This window comes from Osmia lignaria, chromosome 14 (assembly GCF_051020975.1).
Source record: "Osmia lignaria lignaria isolate PbOS001 chromosome 14, iyOsmLign1, whole genome shotgun sequence".
Lineage (NCBI taxonomy): Eukaryota > Metazoa > Arthropoda > Insecta > Hymenoptera > Megachilidae > Osmia > Osmia lignaria.
In genome coordinates this window covers 6,899,782-6,922,455 of record NC_135045.1, presented here as the reverse complement: position 1 = coordinate 6,922,455, position 22,674 = coordinate 6,899,782, and the positions used below count along the sequence as shown (strand labels likewise).

General features: G+C 37.2%; 2 protein-coding genes across 17 annotated transcripts in view; one reads left to right on the top strand and one right to left on the bottom strand.

Annotated features, from left to right (window-relative positions):
- Fas3 (fasciclin 3) overlaps nucleotides 1–22,674 on the top strand; it is a 266,165-nt gene that overhangs the window by 226,142 nt on the left and 17,349 nt on the right. For all 6 annotated transcript variants that reach the window (XR_013063386.1, XM_076692048.1, XM_034327039.2 and 3 more), the window contains 5 exons: nucleotides 18,199–18,525; nucleotides 19,215–19,349; nucleotides 19,441–19,629; nucleotides 19,738–19,925; nucleotides 21,933–22,074. Coding sequence is in view for 5 of the 6 variants with exons in the window: in XM_076692048.1 (XP_076548163.1) it covers nucleotides 18,199–18,525; nucleotides 19,215–19,349; nucleotides 19,441–19,629; nucleotides 19,738–19,925; nucleotides 21,933–22,074 (981 nt within the window). In the remaining variant the exon portion in view is untranslated. The remainder of the gene's footprint in view (nucleotides 1–18,198; nucleotides 18,526–19,214; nucleotides 19,350–19,440; nucleotides 19,630–19,737; nucleotides 19,926–21,932; nucleotides 22,075–22,674) is intronic.
- LOC117605558 (uncharacterized) overlaps nucleotides 11,269–22,674 on the bottom strand; it is a 71,819-nt gene continuing 60,413 nt past the window's right edge. For 6 of the 11 annotated variants that reach the window (XM_034327026.2, XM_034327012.2, XM_034327010.2 and 3 more), the window contains one exon: nucleotides 11,269–11,326. The gene's annotated coding sequence lies outside the window, so the exon portion shown is untranslated. Of the gene's footprint in view, nucleotides 11,327–13,236; nucleotides 13,489–22,674 lie in introns of all 11 variants that reach the window. The other 5 variants (XM_034327014.2, XM_034327013.2, XM_034327009.2 and 2 more) reach the window with 1 other exon arrangement.

Below are 22,674 nucleotides of genomic sequence, written 5' to 3'. Positions count from 1 at the left end.
GATAGGAATCAGAATTGTTCGCGAGGAATTCTAGCTACATTTCCGTTCGCTATTAAGTTGGAACCGGAAGATGAAACGTCGGAACGAGGAAACGGGGAAAGCTTCTGTTCGCTAATACTTCGGCTCCTCGGATGGACAACAAAAGTTATTCCAGTTTCTAGAGGGGCTGAAACGATGGCGTTCGTTTCCCAGTTTTATCTCCGCTTCACTCGCCATTAGACATCGAAAATAAAGACGAGGAATATTCGTTCGAAAAGAGTGGCATTATCCTCGATGTACTTTTCGTCGACTTCTGTCCCGCTGCTTTTACCCGACAATGTTCCTAGTATTCTCTCCTTCTCTCTGCCCAGCATTTCCTTATTTCGCGAAATGTCATTACTGCATTGCGCCGTGGAAGCCAGCTTCTTCGCGCTTCCACTCTAATGGAAGATCCAGTTCGACTGTAGTTAAAACGACCGAAGAATGCCGTTTGCGTTTTCACCTTTTGATAATTTCAGCAGCCCTGAATTCCTTGTCCCTTCCCTTGGAATTTGTTCCTTCGGGTCCTGATGATTTTTGGCTCGAGACACGAAGGGTTGAATTAATACTTCGAACGAGAGAACGAATTCAGGGAGCAAAGTGTAGGGGTGGAAATAATGTATCGTCGTGCCTTTTAAATTATGAACGAATCTAAAGGCAAGCTAATCCGTTGTTGGCGGATATAATAAATTATTAATAGCCCGCGGTTCGCTGAGAGATAACCGACGGCTGTTTAAGTTGGACGTAATTTTAAATATTGAAAATTAACTAGACCTTATATAACGAACCGCACCTGCGGCTGTCGTAATTAGCTTATCCTGACCAAAATTCATACGGTGTGAGGTGAAATATTTCATGTTAAGCTGATAATTATTTTACTATTAAAATATTATCGAGATCTGGACAGCTCGTGTAAAATATTACACTTTGTGCTTGCTCCGTTTTCTTGAGTGTAAATAAGAAGCTTTAAATCGCAAGCTCAGCGCTTTAATACCCAGCTAAAATGAAACAAATAGAGACACGATAAAACATTGAAGTTGACCAACCATCTACATTAATTTGTTGGCTCGAAAATATGGCTTCGTGCAGGTTTCGCTTTAAAGTTGGAAACTCGTGGAGCACGTTTCTGTTTACATCGCACTTGTCTTGTTTAAGTAGCTACCGGCTAAGATCACAAACCAAAGAGCCTTACTGAAGGTTCGTATAAACTTTATTAAGATTATAGAAACAGCTTACTCCGCCATCAACGTGGCGAAAATTTACCGGTAATTTATTGTTATAAGACAAGAGAATCGTTTTGCGAATGCAAACGGGGTGACTCGTTAATTATATGCTTGTGTCATCGAAATTGCAATACTTTATTATTTGGAATAATTTCATTTAAATTTTACGATTACCAGTGGAAGAACTTAATTCACATTTTGTCATCACTATTGAGAATAATCTGATTTCAATTTTAGAATTCCTGTTGAAAATGATTTGATTTAAATTCGAGAATTTCTAGTGAAAGTAATATAATTTAAATTTTAGAACTGCTGCTGGAAATGATTTGATTTAAGTTTTGAAACAACTTCTATTGGGGATGATTTGATTGAAATGTTGGAATTGCTATTAAACTCGTAGATGATTCCAACACAAGATTTTATGTAAAATACCTTTCTGCATAAAATTCGATATTTCATGCCTTGAATGAACGAGAAACGAATGATGTCAGAATAACAAAATAAAATTTGACAGATATTTTCGAGTGAATCACTTTGCATTCAATTGACGTCATCGAATAAATAAGATCATGTCGTATGAAGCTTAAAGTATTTATCAGAAAGTCGAACGATCAAATTTCAAGCCATTTAATGCTTTGTCTATTGTAAAATGCATTTAAGCACGAATTGAATTTAAGGGTTGAAATGTCTGACGTGCTAATTAGAGGATTGTCAATTGTTCAGTGCGACCATGTTAATTGATGAAGTCTCGAAATAATTTTACGACATTAAGAATCGTTTCTATGTCAGCTTTAAATGAATATTTCAATGCTTCTCTCCCTCTAGACAGGTATACCGATATGTTTGATTTTGTTATTCGATGACACGCTTGTTCCCATTGAATATTTCCATGCATTTCGACGTACCATTTTCACGTATCATAATTCATTCGAGTGACAGTGGTACGTCAATCACGTGAAATTCAACGTTATCAGTATTTTTCTTTTTTTTTTTACGAAAAGCGTTACGATCACCAATAGGAACAATGGAAAAACATTTTCAACGCTGTGGTATAGAAATGTGGAATAAATGTTTGATTTGTTAACGTATGAATATAAATAAATTACAAGTGAAGTATCAAATAATTTGCCAAGTTTTAAAATAGATAAAATAATTTTTTTGTCTCAAATCTGAATTCCTACTTAACAAATAACACCTACCTACCAAGAGACCATCTCAATACCACTAAAATGACTTTAATGGAACATCTTATTTACCACGAAACGCATTGCACGTAGCAACAATAATATCCTAACCTGGAGAGTGGTGCACATATTCACAAAAGACGCGTATTTCTAACCTTCGAGACGCTACAAGCGCTACAAGTTTTAATTATGCCGGGTAGTCTGGCTGGCATATCCTCTCGTTGCCGTTTCAGACTGCATCTGGCGGTGCGATGATAACATTCACCGCTACGGTTTCTCCTCGCGCCCACCTTCCCTTCATTCAAAGGGCGAAGGGGAAAGGAATAGAGAAAGAGAAGAGAGAAAGAGAAAAAAAAAAAGCTCGTGCCAGGAGGGGTTCCGACACGAGGGTTAGAGAGGAATGGAGGAAAGAAAAAGCCGGCCTCATTAGGAGAGACCAGACTGCAAGAGCCTCGTGCGGTGTTCAAATGGGATCCAACGTCGACGGTAATAGCGTACGTCGAGATTTTTGAGGTCTCGTCCTTTTGCTTTCGCTCCTCTTCTTTTCCGTCTACCTTTCTTCTCTAGGACTTTCGTCGATATCGGGATCCCATGTAAATTTATGAAGCGAACCGCACGAAGAAGCCCTCTAATCCCATCGATCCTAAAAAAAAAAAAATAAAATGAAGTCGCGAGCAAAGCGCACCCTTTTCGTTATTTTCGTTGCTCGATTGAATAAAACGAATCTCCCTGGTGCGTTCACGCATTGAAATTAAGCAGACTCCGTGTCACACGGACGAATCTTTCGTCGATTTGACTCGGTGAGAATTTATACAGCAGCTCCTGGTGTCAGTCAAGAGGGAATTCACGGGACGAACCGTGATCCAATCAACCGCAAAGCAATCCCTTTTGATCCCTTTTGACGCGAACCGATGGAAATGAGGCTGCTTGCGTTTTATCGAATTCAGGGAAGATCCTGAGGTGACCGATATCGATCTGAGTATCCTTTTCTACTTTCGATTCGAGGTAGATTTAACTGCGACTTTGGAATAAAATAGCGCTGTGATTTCATTTATATGAAGGTCTTCGAAAAAATGATTATAGGATAGAAATCAACGATTCTATAAACCTCAAATATTTTTTCCTCGGTATTTTATATTAAAATTGTCATTCAAAAATAATATTCTATGTGTATCTTTCTCATCGTAAACCTTGCCCAAATTATCTCAGCGAATTCAATGTCAAAAGGGAGCACAACAACGAAATGAAACATACTAGATTCTGAAGGGGCTTCAAAATCAAGAGAGTGAAAGGTAAAAAGGCCACGCGGGAAGAAAGGGAAGAAACACGACATAAGTGCAAAGATATGGCGTACTCGTTACGGGCTCGACGGTATTCATACATACATACATCCACTTTTCCCATGCATTGCATTCACAAGGACCCGTGAAGGGTTCTTCGGCCACTGTCGCGTAACAGTTTGTAATGGTAATTTAATTCACAGTTTCCACGCTGGTTGAAATTTACCCAAAGCCAGCCTCGAACTGTCCGATAGAGTTCATCAAAACCGGAGCCGAGGACGGAAGAATAAAAAAAAAAAGATCCGTAGAAACAGAGAGAAAGGATCGGTTGCGTCTGGCGGTGAATTTAATTAACATTCGTCGGCCGACACGCGTGTTTCGAACTCTCCCTTTGGAACGGGAATGAATTTTCAGGGATATTTTCGAGGATGCTCGACGATTCATTTTACGTGTCCGCCTCGGTCCGACGTAACTGGATACAACTAATTAATATAACGTTCTCCGTGGCCCGGTTGTTAGTCGCGCAACCATTGAGCCAGTAATTTGTGACAGTTTCCCCCCGGCCACAATGGTATAAATATTCGTTTGTTTGCTTTGCTCGTCGGTACAGATGTAGCCCGTGGTAACAACAATGTTGTTGCCAGCTGAAGAACAACACCGAACCGTGTAATAAATCCTGAAATTGTTTCGACCGATGAGTTTGCGTCGGTGTAGTTTGATCATTGTACGCGTAAAAGGCAGACACTGTAATTAAATGCAAATAAAAATTCGACAAATAATAATAAAAAAGAAAATACATGTCAAATTTACTAAAAATATTTTCAACACTTTCTAAAATTCTTTAAATTTCACGAGATAAACTATTTCATCTAAAAATTCTATTTTCAGCTTTGAAGAACACTCCTGTCTATTCCCTGTCTTGTTATTCGAGCAGACAAATCGACGAAGGAATAATACGAAATTCTATACGAATGAGAATGAAGAGAAAGACTGTTTTCTAAACGTGGATAAAATAGAGGAAGAACGAAGAGCGTACCTTATGAAACAGTAGCAACCGCACACAAACCTTTATCGTACACCAGGCAATTTTAAGAGGATTCTGTCCGGACTAAAGTGGTCACCATACATTGATGCGACCACCGAATCCAATATCTCGCAGCGGTTACCGAGAAATTCGGTTCTAGATCACTGTGTTCCTTCTGATCCTTGTCTCGAAACACACGCTCTGTTTGCGATGTAATAATCGAGACAGTGCAATTTTCAGTGATCGATCAAATAACATTCCAGCGAAACGATCGATATTCTGAATTGTCAAAAGCATATCTCAACTTTATACAGTTAATTAAAATAGACAGTAAATTGAGTAAATTGCTGAATAACAGACAGCTGATGCAAATTGAAAAATTTAATTTGATTTATTAAATACTACAGACTTGTAAATTTTCAAAGCTCACGTGTTCCTTTGACTTTTTCATTAATCTATCGGATATGTACAGATGAATAAATAAATTCTCTATTAATTCAAAGGTTTTGCAATATCACAGCACGATATTCTGACTCAATGAACGCCACACAATAGATGTAATGAAATGAATGCACAGACATAGATAGGTGAGTGAGTATGAAAAGCTTTGCAGGTGTGTTTCTCGCTCCAAGCTTTTTGTAATCCTGTCAGGCTTTCGTAATTTCAAGCATGGAGATGATAAAACACTTCTAAATATTTTCTCTTATGAATACCAGTAGAAAGTCCAAATTTGCAAAAAAAAAATTATTTTTAAAAGCCTTTTAAGCAAAATTTGAATTAAATCACTGTCCCAAAATTGCAAGGGAAAATTGTGAAAAAAAGTCTTAAAACAAACAAGACCGTTGACGTAATAAAAAAGAGTTCAGGATTTGCAAGAGGCAATATTGAATCGAGGTCCTCGTTATGGAGGGAATGATGGGGCTTTGGCGTTTAGGAAGGCGTGGTTCATACGGGGGTGACTTTCTGGCTAGCCGATGGATGTGACATCCCTATCAGAACAGGGCTTGATGCGGTTTTAACCACCTCCTCTGACACTGTCACAGGGATCCAATATGTTCGACGTCGCTTCCCCGTGTCAGTTTTTGGCCACGGCTACCTATCGATAGAATTTTAATGAACTCCGCCTTTCGGCCGGAAAGACGATCCGCCGAACGATCGTGAATTAATGTCCTCTCCTCGAAACGACATGGCCATCGAGGGAGGCAGCGGAGCAATCTAAGGATTCGCGAGCCCATCATCTCCTCGGGATATTTGCACCTTCAATGGCTCGCGTAAGAGCTTGACTTGCAAATATGCAAGTTGAGTATGATACTTTAAGCCGAACCAGCTTCGTTATGGTGTAAGACACGTTTTAATTGGTTTCGATGAAGACGAAATACTTGAATTCATTTTTCCAGAAATAGACATTCAATATTCTCAATATTCATTTCATTGATTATAAATTGAAAATAGACTGTAGTGTCTTATAATTGATATTAAATCGTAATATTTCTTTAGACTGTTAAAATTTCCTGTACTTATAAAAATAAATGATTTTTCTTAATCATCCTCAGCTTCTTGAGTGCCTTAATTACATCAGGGATCATCAACCTCTTAATTAAACAATACCACTAATCCATGAACAAAGATTTGATCTGTCTCTCCAAACAATAGAAAGAATCAGGTCAGCTGAATCAAGTCAGCACGATAAGAGGATTATGAGTTACGAGCGAGATAAGAGAATTTAAAACAAGCATTTTAGTTTTTCCAACCAGGACAGTCCAGATGAATTTCAACGACGTTTTAAGCAGCCAACAATCAAGCGTTAACCTACTTGTATCGGATCGTCAAGAAGGAGAGACGAAGACGTTTCGTAAAATCCGGCAACTAATCCGAATCGTTTCCACGGATTACGAATGTCTTACAAAGCTATAGAAGACTATATAGTTTTCCCTTTGAAAGCAAAGGGAACGTGTTCTCTGTTCTCCGATGACTCGAGCCGTTTAACTGCCTCCTCGCACTTCCAAACTCCAGCATTCCCTGGAGTTCCTGCATCCCCGGGAAGTTTCGAATTAATGTCCAACCCGTTTCCTCGGAATTGTATTCTTCGCAATTTTCTCAACGAAAGGTTACTCGGTCTTGATTTTATACTGGCTATCCGGGAAAAACGATCGCTCGAAAGACGTGTAATGCGAACTTCAGAACTTTCGAAAATGGAGTGGATATTTATTAGCTTCAACTTTTAGTCGCCGACTGTTTGAAAGAATCGAAAAGATTCTGTACTTTTCATTAATTTTTTTCATTAAATCAACAGAATTTTATTTCTTCTCTTTAAAAAATCTATTCAATTGATTTCATATTCATACGAGAATCAAAATTAAAATGTATCAGAATTTTCACTTCAAAAACAAAAATCCAATATTTGTGTAAAGTCTATTAATATTTTAAGTCTATTAATTTATTAATAAAATATTATTTGGCTCGGTTTTCTGTGATATACGTGAACCGAATAAAAGTTTGAACAATGCAGAAGGATTAAATGAAATCCAAAGCGACAGAGTTGATCCCTAAGGAGTTCCTGTGGGAAGAGAGCACCTTAAGATTTCATAGCCTAAAATGTTCACGCCTTTCGAGAGGATTGTCGACGTGTAATTGATCGACAAGAGGTCGACTCGTTTCTGTCTTATTCGTGAACCTCCCTTGATTCGTCTTTCATTCGACTTTACCCTCTCGCCTTTTCTTCTCCTCGTCGTTCAATGATTTTTTCATTTCCTGCCCACGGAGATACTCGAGCCAAGTGTCCTCGTGAAACCCCTTTTCCGGTGTAAGGGCCATCCATTAAAAGCGAAGAATATCAGTGAAAAAATCGCAGTCAGATTATACCCCTTTCCTCTTCGAGTGGTTTTCTTCGGGAATCGAATCGAAGCTGCTTATACTTCTTACTTTATACCGAGTACTTGTTTCTGTAATTAACTCGTCGTCTTGTATAATTTCGCGATAGGCTCAAGAAATATCGAGTTATTATTCAACATGATCGTTTTAATTCAGAACCTTCGAGTTTTTATTTGATAAAATTCTAACGATAAATAAATGGAATAATTTCTTCATTCTTTTGATAGAATTATTTACATTTCTATTCGATATCTGTAATAGAGAGAGGTGAAATTTAAATGTAATTCTTTGGAGGAATTTTCAAATGAGATTTCCGAATAGGATTTTCCACATTCTCTGACAGTGTGTTGGTGAACGTTCTTTAGGTAGGAATGCGCGAAATTAAAATGAAAAATATTTCAATGAATTTTCCATGGCGCAGTTGCTTTTATACGATGAAGATTAGTCAGATTTACCTCGAACTTCAATCAACGAACCCGCCAATATCCGATGCTAATACAGTCCATTGTTTTTACGAAATCTATTTGCTGTCTTTGTATTAACGGATCCGGCAATTTATCATCGGTGTAATATAATCTGCGAGCTTTTGTTATTCCATGGTTGGTACGAGGAAGCCTCATTTCCCGCAACAAATTCTTTATTAAAAAAGTTTGCCGAACAAACGTACGAGCAGGCAATTTCCCTCGTCTAAAAAAGGGGTAATACACCATGGATTCCTGAAAGCGTCGCTGCAACTCTTTATTATGCCTGTCTTTTGTGCGTGTTTTAATGTTTATGCACGCTGGCACCTTGCTAATTCCACTCGGTTCAATTTCACAACTCGGAAATGAAATCATACTTTTTTTTTAAATGAAATGCTTCGCTGGTAAAGAATAATTAATTCACGGGCTTTCGAATAATTTTAAACAAATCTGTTTTTCTATATTATTCTGTTTTTAATTTAACTCTACTGACAAATGTAGAACTGAATATGTTGTTTTTTATTTTTTTTTTTTTTCGATTAAGTGGAATTTGTAAAATTTCTATCAAGGAATGGCGAACTTTCTTCACGATTGTAATTCAAGATTGGTGCAGTGTAAACTCGATGTTTACACGGATTCGTTGTTAGCCCAATTCACGATTAATAGATCCAACGGGATTCTCGTTCAAGCTTAAGCTAAATCTAACCAAAATCTACTCCGGCTTTCAGCTAAGCCAATAAACTCAATTGGATATTAGCCAGAGTCGCGTTACGCTTAACGCTAAGGTAATTTGAGTTTAACTAAATGCGAACCAGTCCAATCCATGAAATAATAATAATCACATATGATTTTCACAGCCCCTTCGTTTGCGAACTTTCATTCTTTCTTTATCTGCTATTATCAGATTATTGCAAATTAAATATACTATTTTGAAGTATCACGAAAGACCATTAATATTCGAAACCGAAGGCTTTCTACACAAATACTATTTGTTTCACGAGGAAAATACTATTTTATGAATTGAATAATTTTGTTGAAATCCACGTTTTGTATCTATATAATTTGTACAAAAGTCTATTGATCGGACAAATACCTGCTATAAATTCACTTCTGATAACAGTAGAATTTCTGTTCGCAATACTGTGCACAATTCACAATTCATATTTCATATTTCTACCCTTCGTAATTAAATTTTTGAAAATCTAGTTCGGGTGCACTATAGGTAATACTCGTACCAGTCTGTAATTTTTAGAATCGCATGTGGCAGAGTTTATTTTGTTCCTGATCGTCGAAGAAACGAACGGTTAATGTCAACATTCATCGCGCGGGCAACATGGAAGAACGTGCACGCGGTTATTACGGGAAAATACAGGCTGTCGGTCCGCGCAAAATGACGCCGCAACAAGCGTCGTCGGATCCAATTGCGTCCACTTTCGCGTCCCTTGCCGTTGCGTGGGCTTAACGATAATGTTTCGGGTCGTGTTTACATCTTTGGCCCGGACAGTGAGTCATAATTTCACGCTCGAACCAAGATTGGACTCACCAGATAAATGCCTCGAACGAGCGAGGGTACTTCCAGTTGGACGTCTAAATTTTGACGTCGACCAATCGTAGAATATTCTATGCACGGCTTACGTGTTTTGCCATCGAAAATAATTACAATCTTCCAATATAAAAACCCAATTAAACTCTCAGGAGACTAACTAGTAAATTTGAAAATAGATAACTACACTAATAAAGCAGTATTATTAAAAGGAAGAATGTTTACGAAAAATCAGAAGCCCTGTTTTCTTTAATCAACTCCGTTCAAATAATTCACGCGCGTTCATTAATACAAATTCGCTCGTTTAACATGGTTGGTAGCATAAGGGTTGGTATTTTCTTCGATCAATTCGATTGCACCATCCCGAGGTTGCATTCGAGCCACAGCCCTCCGTTTTGAAGCGTTCCATTTACTGGGAGCAGGTAAAACAAGGAAGGCAAATATTAGGGTAAATTGAAAATTCTGTTAGCATCTAGAGGGACGGGACGAGTCGTTTACGCAGAATCGTTAATAATCAGGAACAGAGAGCTCGAAAGTTCTGTTCCCGGTTTAATTGTTACGGTTTAACGAACCGTGGGGCCGTTGCTTTTGCAACAGAAATGCTCGACGTCGCGACGCGATCGTTGTTGGCAGCAACGGAGGCATGAAACTTCTTGAACAAGTGGAAGGAAACGCAGCTACCGGAGCTGTTATAAACCGTTCCTATTGTAAAGAAACAAACACACGGAGAATCGCGATAAATGCCGCTCGACAGTGATCTTTGTTCAGTCGAACGTTACTTGGTTGACCAACTTTCCAATCTATCGAACGTATCGCCTCCTGTTCCATTATACCGAATCTACGCGATAGGTTTCCTTAAGAAAAGTCTTATTGTAAGGAAAATTTTTTAAATGAACTGTTCAAAGGACAGAATAATTAACTTTGCTTTTGTGGAATTTATATGGCATCAATATTGTACCTACTATTTACACGAAGGGATTGAAAAATAAAATAGCAACATGTTTCACCAATCGTCAAGTTTCAGACGAATCTTCTCGGATGACGAAATTGACGGTCTCTCGTTTTACACAGCGCGACGAGATTACGCGTTTTGATCGCTAGTAGTGTTTCATAATAAGCGGCAAGTAGGACGAAAAGCATCGGTACGCGTCCGACGAGAAACGAGCGACGGTTATTTAACGCGAAATCCATTTTGCGTAACTCGATTCCGACGCCATCATCGGGACAGCAAAACCGATTTGCCAGGTTCGTCGCACGACCAGACGACGATACGCTTCCCTATCGATCTCCAGACGAGATCGAACCTTAGCGATCCGTCTTGAAAAAGGGGTAAATCCAAGGATGGGGACAGGAGCGTGGATGATGAGTTGATTTACTGGCCTGTAAATCGACCTTAATCTCTACGAAGATTTGTGACCGTTTCACCGAGATTGCCGTCCGAAGAGCTTCTTCAACGAGCTTCCCAACTGTCCAGACGATCAAACTTTTTGGTGGACATCCTTTCGTCCATCTTCTTTGTAGATGTTAGAAATTGGTTTATTAGAGGAATGAGTAGTACAGTTCATTTTGTATTCCTTCTAAAAATCGGATTCATAATTGATTTTGATTTAAATTTTGCTTGAGGCAAAAGTAAATTAACAAGGTAAAATTAATATGAAAATTACCGAAGGAACCACAATGCCACTCTTTCTTCTACTGCTAGTGCTTGGGTGTCTTTTGGATCTGAAATAAACAGTTATATATTAGAAATTGTGTTTTGGAGTTTGATCCTATAATATATTATTGCAATTATCCAAAACTAAGTAGCTTATGTAATGAAAACAGACGAATTTTATTTTCCTCTGTAATTCAATCTTTCCACGAATAAAACGAACAGACGTGTAAATTTGAAATGCGAAAGCTGCAACGGTAATTTCATTTAATACTATATTATTCCATTGAACAAACACCAGCCGTGAAATTAATTATTTTCAAACTCGGCCGTGATGTTTGTGTTTTAAACGCGAAAATTTTCATCGAGTTACAAGAATTTATTAAAAATTTCCATAATCGAAATATCATGGTCGCACCTCTCGCGTTATTTCGCTCGAATTTCAGATTTTTTTTTTGAAATATTCATAGCAAAAATAAAATTGAACCGTTTCGTGTAATTAATATTAGAAGATACCACCCTTGTATCCTCGTATTTGTATAATTGTTACTAGAGATTAACAAAGAATATAATTAAAATATTTTAAACACCTCGGGGTCCGTCAATTGGAAAATGTTTATCAACTTTCATCGATAAACGTGCGACTGTCTTTTCACGGGCGCATTAAATATGAATGATTATTCATGATTCGCGTGGTTACTCGATAATGACTAATTAGTTGAATACGGACGATGATATAATGCAGTCCACCGTGTGAACGTAATTTACGCAGTATATACATGAAGCACGATTTACAACGCGATGATAATTACAGTTGGTACAGCTCGTATCTCTCAAAAATTTATGCGTCGGTTTTGTTCAATACCGTGTGAAATTAACTTCTGAAGCGTCGATTAAATATTCTCTGATTACGTGTTTAATTACTCATCAGCTTCGTTACTCCCTTTATGGAGCTTTACGAAGCATATTTCATCGAATGTTCTGTTTTTACGCGTATAAATTATAATTATTTATTTTAAATCGGTAGACGTATATTGAATTATAAATACTATTTTTCGATACTTGATAAAGATTTAATAATTCATTATACTGTTAAACGGATAAAAATTAATTTTAATGCATCAACTTATAAAAATCAATATCCAGGCAAAAATCATTATCCAAGAATGAAAATAACAGCGTTCGAATAGAAGCATCGTGAAAATCTAGTACGAGTTATTAATTGTTAAATCGTCGACGGGCTTTTTAACTCTCAGCACTTGTCATTAAACCATCAAATGCAGGAACGAACGAATGGATCCATTTGCTGATCGTTGCCAAAGTCACTCGCCGGGAACACCGGGCAAAAATGCATTGCATTCGTGTGCAACTGCAGCACACAGGTAATGCATGGATTTCCCATGTGTCACAAGATTGCTCTATTTTCCCGGGGTTGAATGATGCACCCTTTTCCTTGCCCGGTTGCTCCGAAAAAAAAAAGGCTCTGGGGGATTGGAAACATAGAGAGCTACTCTACCAGTGTGCCCGATAGTCGTGTTTCCTACCCTATAAAGCACAAACTTTTTTAGCGTCAAATCCTTTTTCTACGCCACCGTGCATGTCCGTTTTAATACTTTCCGCGTAGTTCCCTCGCGTATAAGTGAGACTGTGAATTTTTTTGAAAAAAAGGAAATTGATTTCGGTTTCAAAAGTTACGTGCTATTTGGAAGAAATTCGGGTTGATAGTTTTAAATTGAAAGCGTTATCGCACTTAGAAGCGATCAATACGACCCGCCAAGGGCGGCGTTCGCATTTCAAAGAATTCCAAAGGTAATGGTTGCACAATTTTGGGAAAATTTCACTTTACAATTTTCAATTGCAAGCCTTATCGCATTTGAAAGCAATCAATACACCCTTATCAAGGGTAACCTTCATATTTTAAAAAATTTCATAAATTATAATTTTGCAATTTTTGAATGTTGCATTGTAAAAGCGTTATCACCTGTAAATGCATTTGATGCACCCCGTCGATGGGAATGTTCACAGTTGAACGAATCGCCAACAATAAACGTCCACGTTACCGTAACCTTTAAATGCATCCTTGTCTTGAATTTTAACATCCTGGCTGTGTGCAACGCCGGCACTTCGGTCTGATTACGAGGAAAATCGAGTTTCGTCCTCTCGTCTGCATGCAGCGAAGTAGGAGGGCGGATGGAAGGCTGGTAACGGGGTTGAGGGCGGCTTCGCATATTTCCTAGCGCCATATGAAGCGAAATTAGCAATGTTAGAGAATATCATCTAATACGAGAAGTGCCGGCTGGGATTAGTTTCACCCCTTGCACCTTGCACATGCAAGCTGACCACAGCGGTTTGCTGCAGCTACGTTAGCCTTCCATGCAACACATGCAACTCCTGTCTTCCTCTCTTTTGTTTCCACTTGATGCGTTCCATTTTCCAGTTACTTTTTATCCATGAATTCTTTTGATACATCCTTTTTTCTACGATTTTTCTACTATTTCTAATTGAACATGGTAAAACAAGAAAGAATTACAAATGCCCTTCAAAAATTGGGAAAAGTCGATCTAATTTTCCTCTCATTATTAAAACATTTTTCTTCTTCCTCTGATCTTTTATTTTTATTTCTGTCCAAGCAATTTTGTCCTCATTTCCTCTCATCATTTCCCTTCCTTCCTCCACGTAACCTACGTGTAGCGAGGAGCAAAAAAGCGGCGGAGAAAATTGGAAATCAGTGGAAAATTGTACACCTAGGTGGGTTACGTACCGTGGTTATATCACATTTTGTACAAACCGAGATTGTCTCGCCGTATTATTATGTCAGGTAGGTAAAAAAAAAATAGAAGATCTTGCAGTAGTCATTTATAGTCGGATCACTGTATCGAAGATTCTCGAGTACGTGACGTTTCCTAAAATTTACGTTATCCCGAGAAAATATGTAAGCCTGGATACAGGAATGAAAATGAATTTTTTAGAGGAATATAAATTCTCACGAATTCGTGTCCTGGCTGCGGGTGTAAATGGCAGGGGAATATATTTTCACGTTAAAACGAAAAAGAACTCCTTGGGTAAACAATATTTATGGTGTTAAACGGGGATAAATTATAAATTTTATAAATTATCTCCATAGGGAAAATTTGATTCCCTTGGAATCGCTTTGCCAATTCGATTTTGTTCCTTTTTCATTTTCCATGTTAACAAACTAGTTTTTATTATTTTTTAATTGATTCCTAGTTACTAGAATGTTATATTGGATGAAATTCTGGTTCATCCAAACCCGTTTCCCGTTTAATCGAATTCTCGAGCAAGATTGAGCAGTATTTCGTCGAATTAGATTTCTAGATGAATATCATGGCAATTCGTTGTAACCACCTACCAGGCAGAGTGCATCAACCCCATAGGTGCACTGATGCACGCCACTGTCCACAAATCATCGCATCTGTTGCTGCGGTTTTCAGAATACGCAAACCTGGACGATAAATGGGGCAGCTACCAGGGTGAACGGAGGTGTTTCAAATTAGATCGCGACGTCAGCCGTGTAACAAATTGATGAGCGGAAAATCAAATGAGATTTATGGATTTGACACGAGTTAAAATCTAAACCGACGGAAAAGCAATAAGAAAAACCTTTATTGCCTTTTCTCACTTTTCAATTATTCGATATTAAAATTATCATTTTGATTATTTATAACCATCTGAACAATTAAAGTATTAATATTTGTAAGTAATAAAATAGGAGTGATATTAGACACCATGTAAGTAGTATAAGTCAATATATGGTCAGGCGTCGCTCCTAGAAGCACTGCGAGTAGTATATGTCAATGTATGTTCAGACGTAACTGATTTCTAAAGTAAATTGAAAAAGTACTATTAATTTTTTAATAAAATAATTCCTATCAAAGTTTTAAATTACAAAATTTCTAATTTTTTAAAATAAATTTTATCTTTTATATAATAAATCGTACAGAAGTCATCGTGCTAATATGTCGTTCAGAATGAATTTCTTTTCAAAGGAAATGGACTTTTATCTGGAAAGAAATCATGCATCATACATAAAGTGATACCCTTAAATCGTCAACTGATTCTACGTGTTTCGATAAACGATGAATCGCTTGGACGACTATAAAAGCGAATAATAAATTCTCTTTTATAATATGGTCCTTTTATCCAATCGGTTGTTGGAGTGCATCGTTGTTATAAAAGAGGTACTTTAACAAGTCTTTGTTTTAAGGAAGATAGCATAGCTCTCGAGAAACGTTTCAAGAGCTCGAAGCGCCTTGGTGACTTCAAAAGAAATTGCTTTCGATTGCGATTTCTATTCGAGAACTTTGAGACGGATAAGGAAGCTTGAAATGTTAATAAATACTTTTTATACCAACTGAGAATTAAAATTTATATGCAATAATTTAAAGTTATTCGCGTTATTCAATCATAGATTTTCCAGTGATTCCATGATACTATCTTTTACCAAATAAACAGAGTAACTATAATAATAATTATTATTATTCTGTTCGAAAGCATACAAAAATTATCAAAAATATTTAAATTTTTACTTAGAAAAACACTGTTTCTCACTTAATCGCTAAAACAGTCTTCGATGACTCTATCAATGACTCTATCTAACAACTGTGAAGGTAAGTGAAATTAAAAATCGTCGAGTTTAAAGTACACGGTCAGGTCCTATCCAATTCCAGGGCAGAACAATCGACAACGGGACTGAGTTTCATTCTTCTAAGAAAATCGTTTAGCGAGTTCTTTCATTGAACGAAACGAAGGCGTCTCCTTGACAGTAACAAGAAAGATTACAATCGCGAATGAATAGAATAGGATTTTAATTAAGTGTTCGAAATAAATCAAAGCAGAGAAATTCAGTTTCTTTCAACGCTGGAAAATGAAAAAAGAAGTATAACGACGATGTTTCATCGACGACGACAATGCTTTCACTGATTTTCTCGCCACGTATAATTTACTATATTAATGCGTTATCCACGTCACTGTCAGCATAATAGACTTTTTGTCACAAGCACAACGTGCCGAGCAAGGTTTTACGTTATTACCATCATGGTTGTTTGAGATGCAAAGTATCTATTTAAATATTCATACACAAAACGTACGCGTAAATATTCATACACAACATGTAAATTAGAGATAAACAATAAATTTTGTAACCCACAGCTGACAAAGATTGTATTTTATAGTAGTATAATAAGACACGTTAAAATTTCAACCAAATCCTTTAATATAATTTTTAATTTTAATTTTCACTGTTTTCTAAAATTAAAACAAAATAGAAACTTCCTTTCTGAAGATATCAATTTTCAAAATCCGTTCATGTACTTTTTATTTATTTAATGAAGTCTTCTCTCTCTGCTTTGCACTTTCAAATAAAAAACTAACGAGCATCTCATTTATCAGAAAACCGATTCGCCCGCGATATCACTCGATAAACGCTTGCAAGAATGCTCGCCGATACGATTTGCGACTAGTTATTATTCGATGCATCAAGGTAAGCGTACCAGGTGAAATATGATAATCGTTATTCGAGCCACGCCCAGTTTATCATATTTCTTCGAGCCCATTATCATAATGACATCGTCCACAGAGATCAGCCTCATTCTCCTCGATGAAAGACCGTGTTTCCAACGCGTAAGATTGATACAACGTTAAAAAGAAATTCTTCTAAATGCATCTATTATACGATTCATATTTCACTGATAAAATATATATCTAATTCGCAGTCTCTGTACATTTATTACGTATATCGTTCCTGAGGATTGTATCCGCAACGATTCCGAGGGTTAATAACTTCACTGGCTGACGTTAACGTCAAATAAAACAGACAGGGGTAGACTTGGTAAATAGGAAAGTAATTAAAACGGATGCTGGCTCAAAGAGTAATTGATGTCTGTAGAAGCACAAAAGAAAGAACGATACGATTAATTCGCAAAGATTCTCGAAGCAGACCCGATTTCCGTGTGAGGTCCTTTATTTTGATCTATCATTACAAACTGCATTATATTACTCGTCGAGTAATGAAGCAATATTCGGTAGAATTTAATTTGTCGCTGGTAGTCTGGCGCGCAAGCTGTTTCTTGTTTTTATCGCCAAGTATTCCGAGTACGTGCGGGTGGATTCTAATGAACGTCCGAAAACCAGAGGAAATCCGGTTTTCGTATAATGTTCGAGCGCTTTTACACCGCGAGGCTGGTTTTCGCGGAGGATACAAGCCACGGCTTATATTTAAGCCCGGGAAAAACGGTGAGAAGGAAAAGAGGAGAATACGTTGAAAGTGCGGTCTTTTTTATCCGACCATTACAGGATTACATTTTTACCCATTTGCCAAATGTTCCACCATGGATATTCCAACTGCGTGACTAGAGCTGAGAATAATTAATTATCGAGGTGCATTGAAACTCTGGAAAACTTCCCGAGTTTCCAGAGTGTTGAAAGCACTGTGCATTATACTTGTTTCGTAAATGATATTTGAAAGATACTTTAGTGAAATTAATATGTTACAGCTAAAACTGATAGTTTGACAACACAGTTATTAATGTCGATGCACGTGTTTTCGACGATAGTTCAACCACCCTTCGGGTAGCTCGATACTTTCCAAGCTTTTTTGCATGCGAACTTTTGTTCATTTACGATACAAGCTCACTCCTGGCTAGCCCGTAGCTCTCGTTACCCGTTACATACCACCACGATTATGAAAAGTTTCGGGAAAACGATGGGGTTCGGGGAGGGCGAAAGGAAATTCCTTCGAGCTTTTCCTCTGCGTCTCATGAACAGAGATCTACTCGAAGTTTGAGCTATGGAATTAGAAAAAAAAGGAAATGGAAATTAAGAATTTCAGAAATGTTAATCTACTGTGTGCTGTATTATAGAAAATTCCAACCTATCTTTGCTTTTGTATGCAATTGAATCTAATGATTTTTTATTATCGTTTTAGGATCGAAATCAAATCTAGTGGTGGACATCGAGCCGAAACGACAGACAGCGGTGAGACTGGGCGAAAGTCTGCAGATTTTATGCAGAGTCGGTAGACCTCTGCAGGTATGCCGTGTCGAGATACCTGGCGAGGATGGTGGCATGGTTTTGTCTAAAGGACAACCACCCGAAGATGGTATCGAGTATTACGGGGAGGGTACTGAGGCAGGACAATGCGGTGTTCACATCGCCAAGATCAAGGAGATCCATGACGGTATTTTCAAGTGCACCCTGACACCCACCGATAGTCGAGCGGAAGTACAGGCGTCCGTAAAAATTATCGTTGCTAGTACGTATTTTTCTTATACACTTTACTGCCACGTATTCAAATTATTAACACGAATTCCCTGTGATAGCATAATTGGAACAAAAAATTTTGTTCAATTTTAAGCATGGTATCAAAAGAAAATAATGAAGTAACGAATTAAAATTTTGATTACTAATCTATAAAGATGTTGCATTATTATAAATATTGTAATATACTCTGGTCTTGCTCTACAATTAAACGGCGAATTTGAATTTTTCAATCGATTCAAGAACAATTTTTCACGTCGCGTCCGAAACTTTCAACACTTTGTTACACATGTACAAGTAATTAATCGTTGGCAAGTTCTTACGTGTAGCGCCGAAATTAATGAGAAAATAGCTGAAACTTCGTGACGTTAGTTGTCCGAGGAAAGTATTCGGAAAAGGGGAAAAATATAACGGCGCGCTACGTAGGAGTATTCGAGAACTAATTAATCTTCGTTAAGAGAATTGCTTACGGGAAGAGAAATAAGAGAGCAGGAGAGAAGGAAATTACCGTTTTCAGATAAAGTCGATAAAGATAAATGACGAAAGGTAGCCGTGATCGAGAGCTGGAAATGTTTCAAGCGAATTTAAATAAAGATTCGCGTGTTTTATTATCCTTGAGAAAAGGAAATTGATGAACATCCGTGTAGAGGAATAATTTTACAATGAAGATTCATTGATCTACAGAACCACCGAGCAATCCTGAACTTCATACTAGTCCTGGATCGTATGGCAGAAATATATACAGAAAAGGAGAAAAATTGGAAGTGAGTTGCAGTGCACCATCTGGAAGACCAGCGGCGAACGTCTCTTTGTTTCTTGGTAATTATTAAACAATCAATATTTGATAAAGAATAGAAGATTCTCTGAAGTGTTCACTTGTACAAATTTTGATTATTGTTTCCATAATCAGACGACGAACCTATTGGAAACGAGGAAAGACCGACAATTTATGATTCGAACGTGGACGACAACTCGTTGGCTGTACAAAATGCATCTCGCAGTTTAGATTGGACGGATAATGGAAAAATTCTTCGATGCGTCGCCAGTCATATTGCCCTCGACAAACCAAAGGCAACTACCATGCAACTGCAAGTTTACTGTAAGTGATTAATTTCCCAATCCAAATGAAATTCAAAACTTGTTATTTTGCTTGATCGTCAGAGAAGATCAAATTATTTAACTTCTTTCTATAAACGATTTCTTATAGATCCTCCTCAACCACAACCACAACCAATCGAACGTTTCGGATACGTGATTGGACGACAAGGAATCGTAAATGTAACCGTTTATGCAAATCCTAGGCCACGTTTCTTATGGCGGGTCAATGAAGAAAAGATCAACGAGGGTCGTCCAGACGAGAGCAACCGACTTGAGACTTCAAGTGCTGTTGATCTGGTAAATTAAATTAAATTTTCGTTGATAGTAATGAACTTAGATCTATTTATATTCTTTAATTTTTAATTATTTATTATCTATTTATCTATAAAATATAAAATGAAATAGGCATACAGAAATCACCAATCCTACAATAGCTAGAGCTGATAAAGTATTAAAAGAAAAATGCAGTTGAAAATAGCATGAACAGAGTGGAGAACAAGATATGGACGTTACACTTGTAATATGCATGAAACGATTCTAAAAGTTTCTCAGAGGTGAACGAATTCAACAGTCGGATAAAAAAACCGTCCTCTTACTTTGAAAGTTTAATAGAATCTTATCAGTAAAACGTTTCACCGATTGTTCTAGTTCTTTGACGTTTAGAAAAGAAGTTGAAGAAGTTGAAGAAGTTAAAAACTATTGAAAATTAGGAAGTAAAGAATGTAACATGAAATTTAGCGGAAGTTTAACTGGTCGAAAGAGCGACAAAAGAAGAGCAAACGAGGGAAATGGGGTTGGAGAACAAGAAGGTTAATGGAACAAAGGTTTCGCATTCCAGAGCAACCGTTTGCACTGTGCACTTAACGTTTTTCACGTATTTGCAAAGTTTCTCGCTAATCAAAAAGCTTTAATGAAATTCCACTTGATACGAACAAGCAATCGCTTAAAATAATTCAATTCACCGGATATGGGTTTCGAAAGTTTCGTTCGTCTGCTGTTGAAACACTGCCAGCAAGAATTCTCGTTAAAATATTTAATCAACGCGTCAATATTTAGACAAAGAAGATAAAAAGGATTTGTTTTGATATTTTTAACAAAATTAAGATATTTTTCAACCTTACAGTATTCTATTTATTAACAAACATTGTTTGCAAAAGAAAATTATCATAGATGTTGACAACTTTCACGTACATTAGTTTCTTCTCGAATGATAAAAAGGTTGTTTAAAAAAAAAAAGACGATTTAAAGTATTCGAACGAACGGATAATAAATTTTCATACAAATGGCATTTATAAAAATGCCAGAATCGAGCGACCAACGTCAAATTCATGACATTTGGGATCAAATTAAAATTCATGTATGCGCGTGCACACTTCAGACCGTTTCGTAGTACAGGGAATATCAATTCGAGAAATTTGTAAAATACGAACGAGAGAGCGGGGCCAATTGGAAGCCGGGATTCGTCAACGTTCGAAATTAAAGTGTCATTTAAATGCAAAGAGGTATGCAGCAGCCAGTCATCGATCAAATGAAGGCTAACATAAAGTTCGACGCTAGAGTCGGTAACAGGATCGTTGAAAAAGAAACCAATAAAGCCTCCATTCGAAACCGCTTGCCAGTTGTAACATGAATAGCCTTCAAAAAGCTGGGTTTGCTCGGTGAAAACTGCAACCGATCCCGGCATCGACGAATGTGAATCAGTTTTCTGCGGGAACGCAATTATCAACGGCGAGAGTTGCGTTTTCTCTTTTTGTTTTTTTCCCATTGAAAACCTTTTTTGACCTTTAGCTGACCGATACGAAAAAACGACGACAAATCTTTCAGCTGGAAACGTTGATCGATCAATTGAAAGAGGTATTTTCAATCGTCGAGTGAAAAAATCAGAAGAGTTCATTTTAAGCTCTAAATAGGATTTCGAAGGTTTTCGACATTGCTAAATATTGAAATGCCAGACATTTAAAATCGAGGAATTTTGTGGAACGTTAACTACAAATTTTCATCCCTTTCATGGATGTACTTGAATTTTCTACAGGGTACAGTAAATTAGGCAAAAATTTATTCTGATGGAAATATGTTTGACAAATATGCAGAAATGTACATTAATTAGCTACTGATTTTCCTATAATTTTCATGAAAGTTATAACCATTTCAGTGTTAAAATAATTGAATAAAAAATTGGAGTTAATTTTTCAATTTTGTATTGAATTTTCTTAAGCTAAATTTCTAATTTTCAAATTTCGTTCTTTAGAAACATTGGAATGCAACAAAAGTTTTAAATGCCACAAAAATATTTCTATCTTACAGGGAAGAGGAGCGTGGAGCGCTATCCTCAGAATTGATAGTGTTCAGAAATCTGATACAGAAAAGGCATACATCCTAGAAGCGCGCAACGATGAAGGAGCTAACGAATACCGTATCGTTTTGTCGACATCCACAGAACCCGCAGGTAAGAAACAAATTAATTAAAAAAATTCACTATTAAAATACCACAAATCATCACCTCATGCACCGAAGTAGCGTGCAAATCACATCAAACCTCCAATTGCATTGAAATCTGAACTGAACTGTTCAATTCTCAACTTAGAATTTTTCTTTGAGATAAAACTATCAAAATAACAGTTTTTAATGGAAGAATAAATAGAAGAATTTATAGACACAAGATGATAAAAAATTCAAAACCACAATGAGATGACGGATAAATGATTTTAATTCGTTGGTAGCTGTCCATCACGCTGTTAGTTCTCACACATCGTGTTTGTCACCTCCATTTCATCGAGCATATTCACTAAAGCTGTCCATCGATTTACGTCACCGTTTATTGTCACCATCACGTACTCGATCAGTTATCGTCACGTGCAAAAATTTTATCGGATACACGAATTAAAATACACTTTTGTTTCATTTTCTGCGTGTCACTTTCGTATACTTGTGCTATGTGTATCTAATCATTTCGATCCTTCACCGCATGCTGTCACGCAGGGGCATTCAGCCACTTCTATGGTAAGCTCTCCGAACACATGCACGCACTAGGTAATGTCATTTTTTC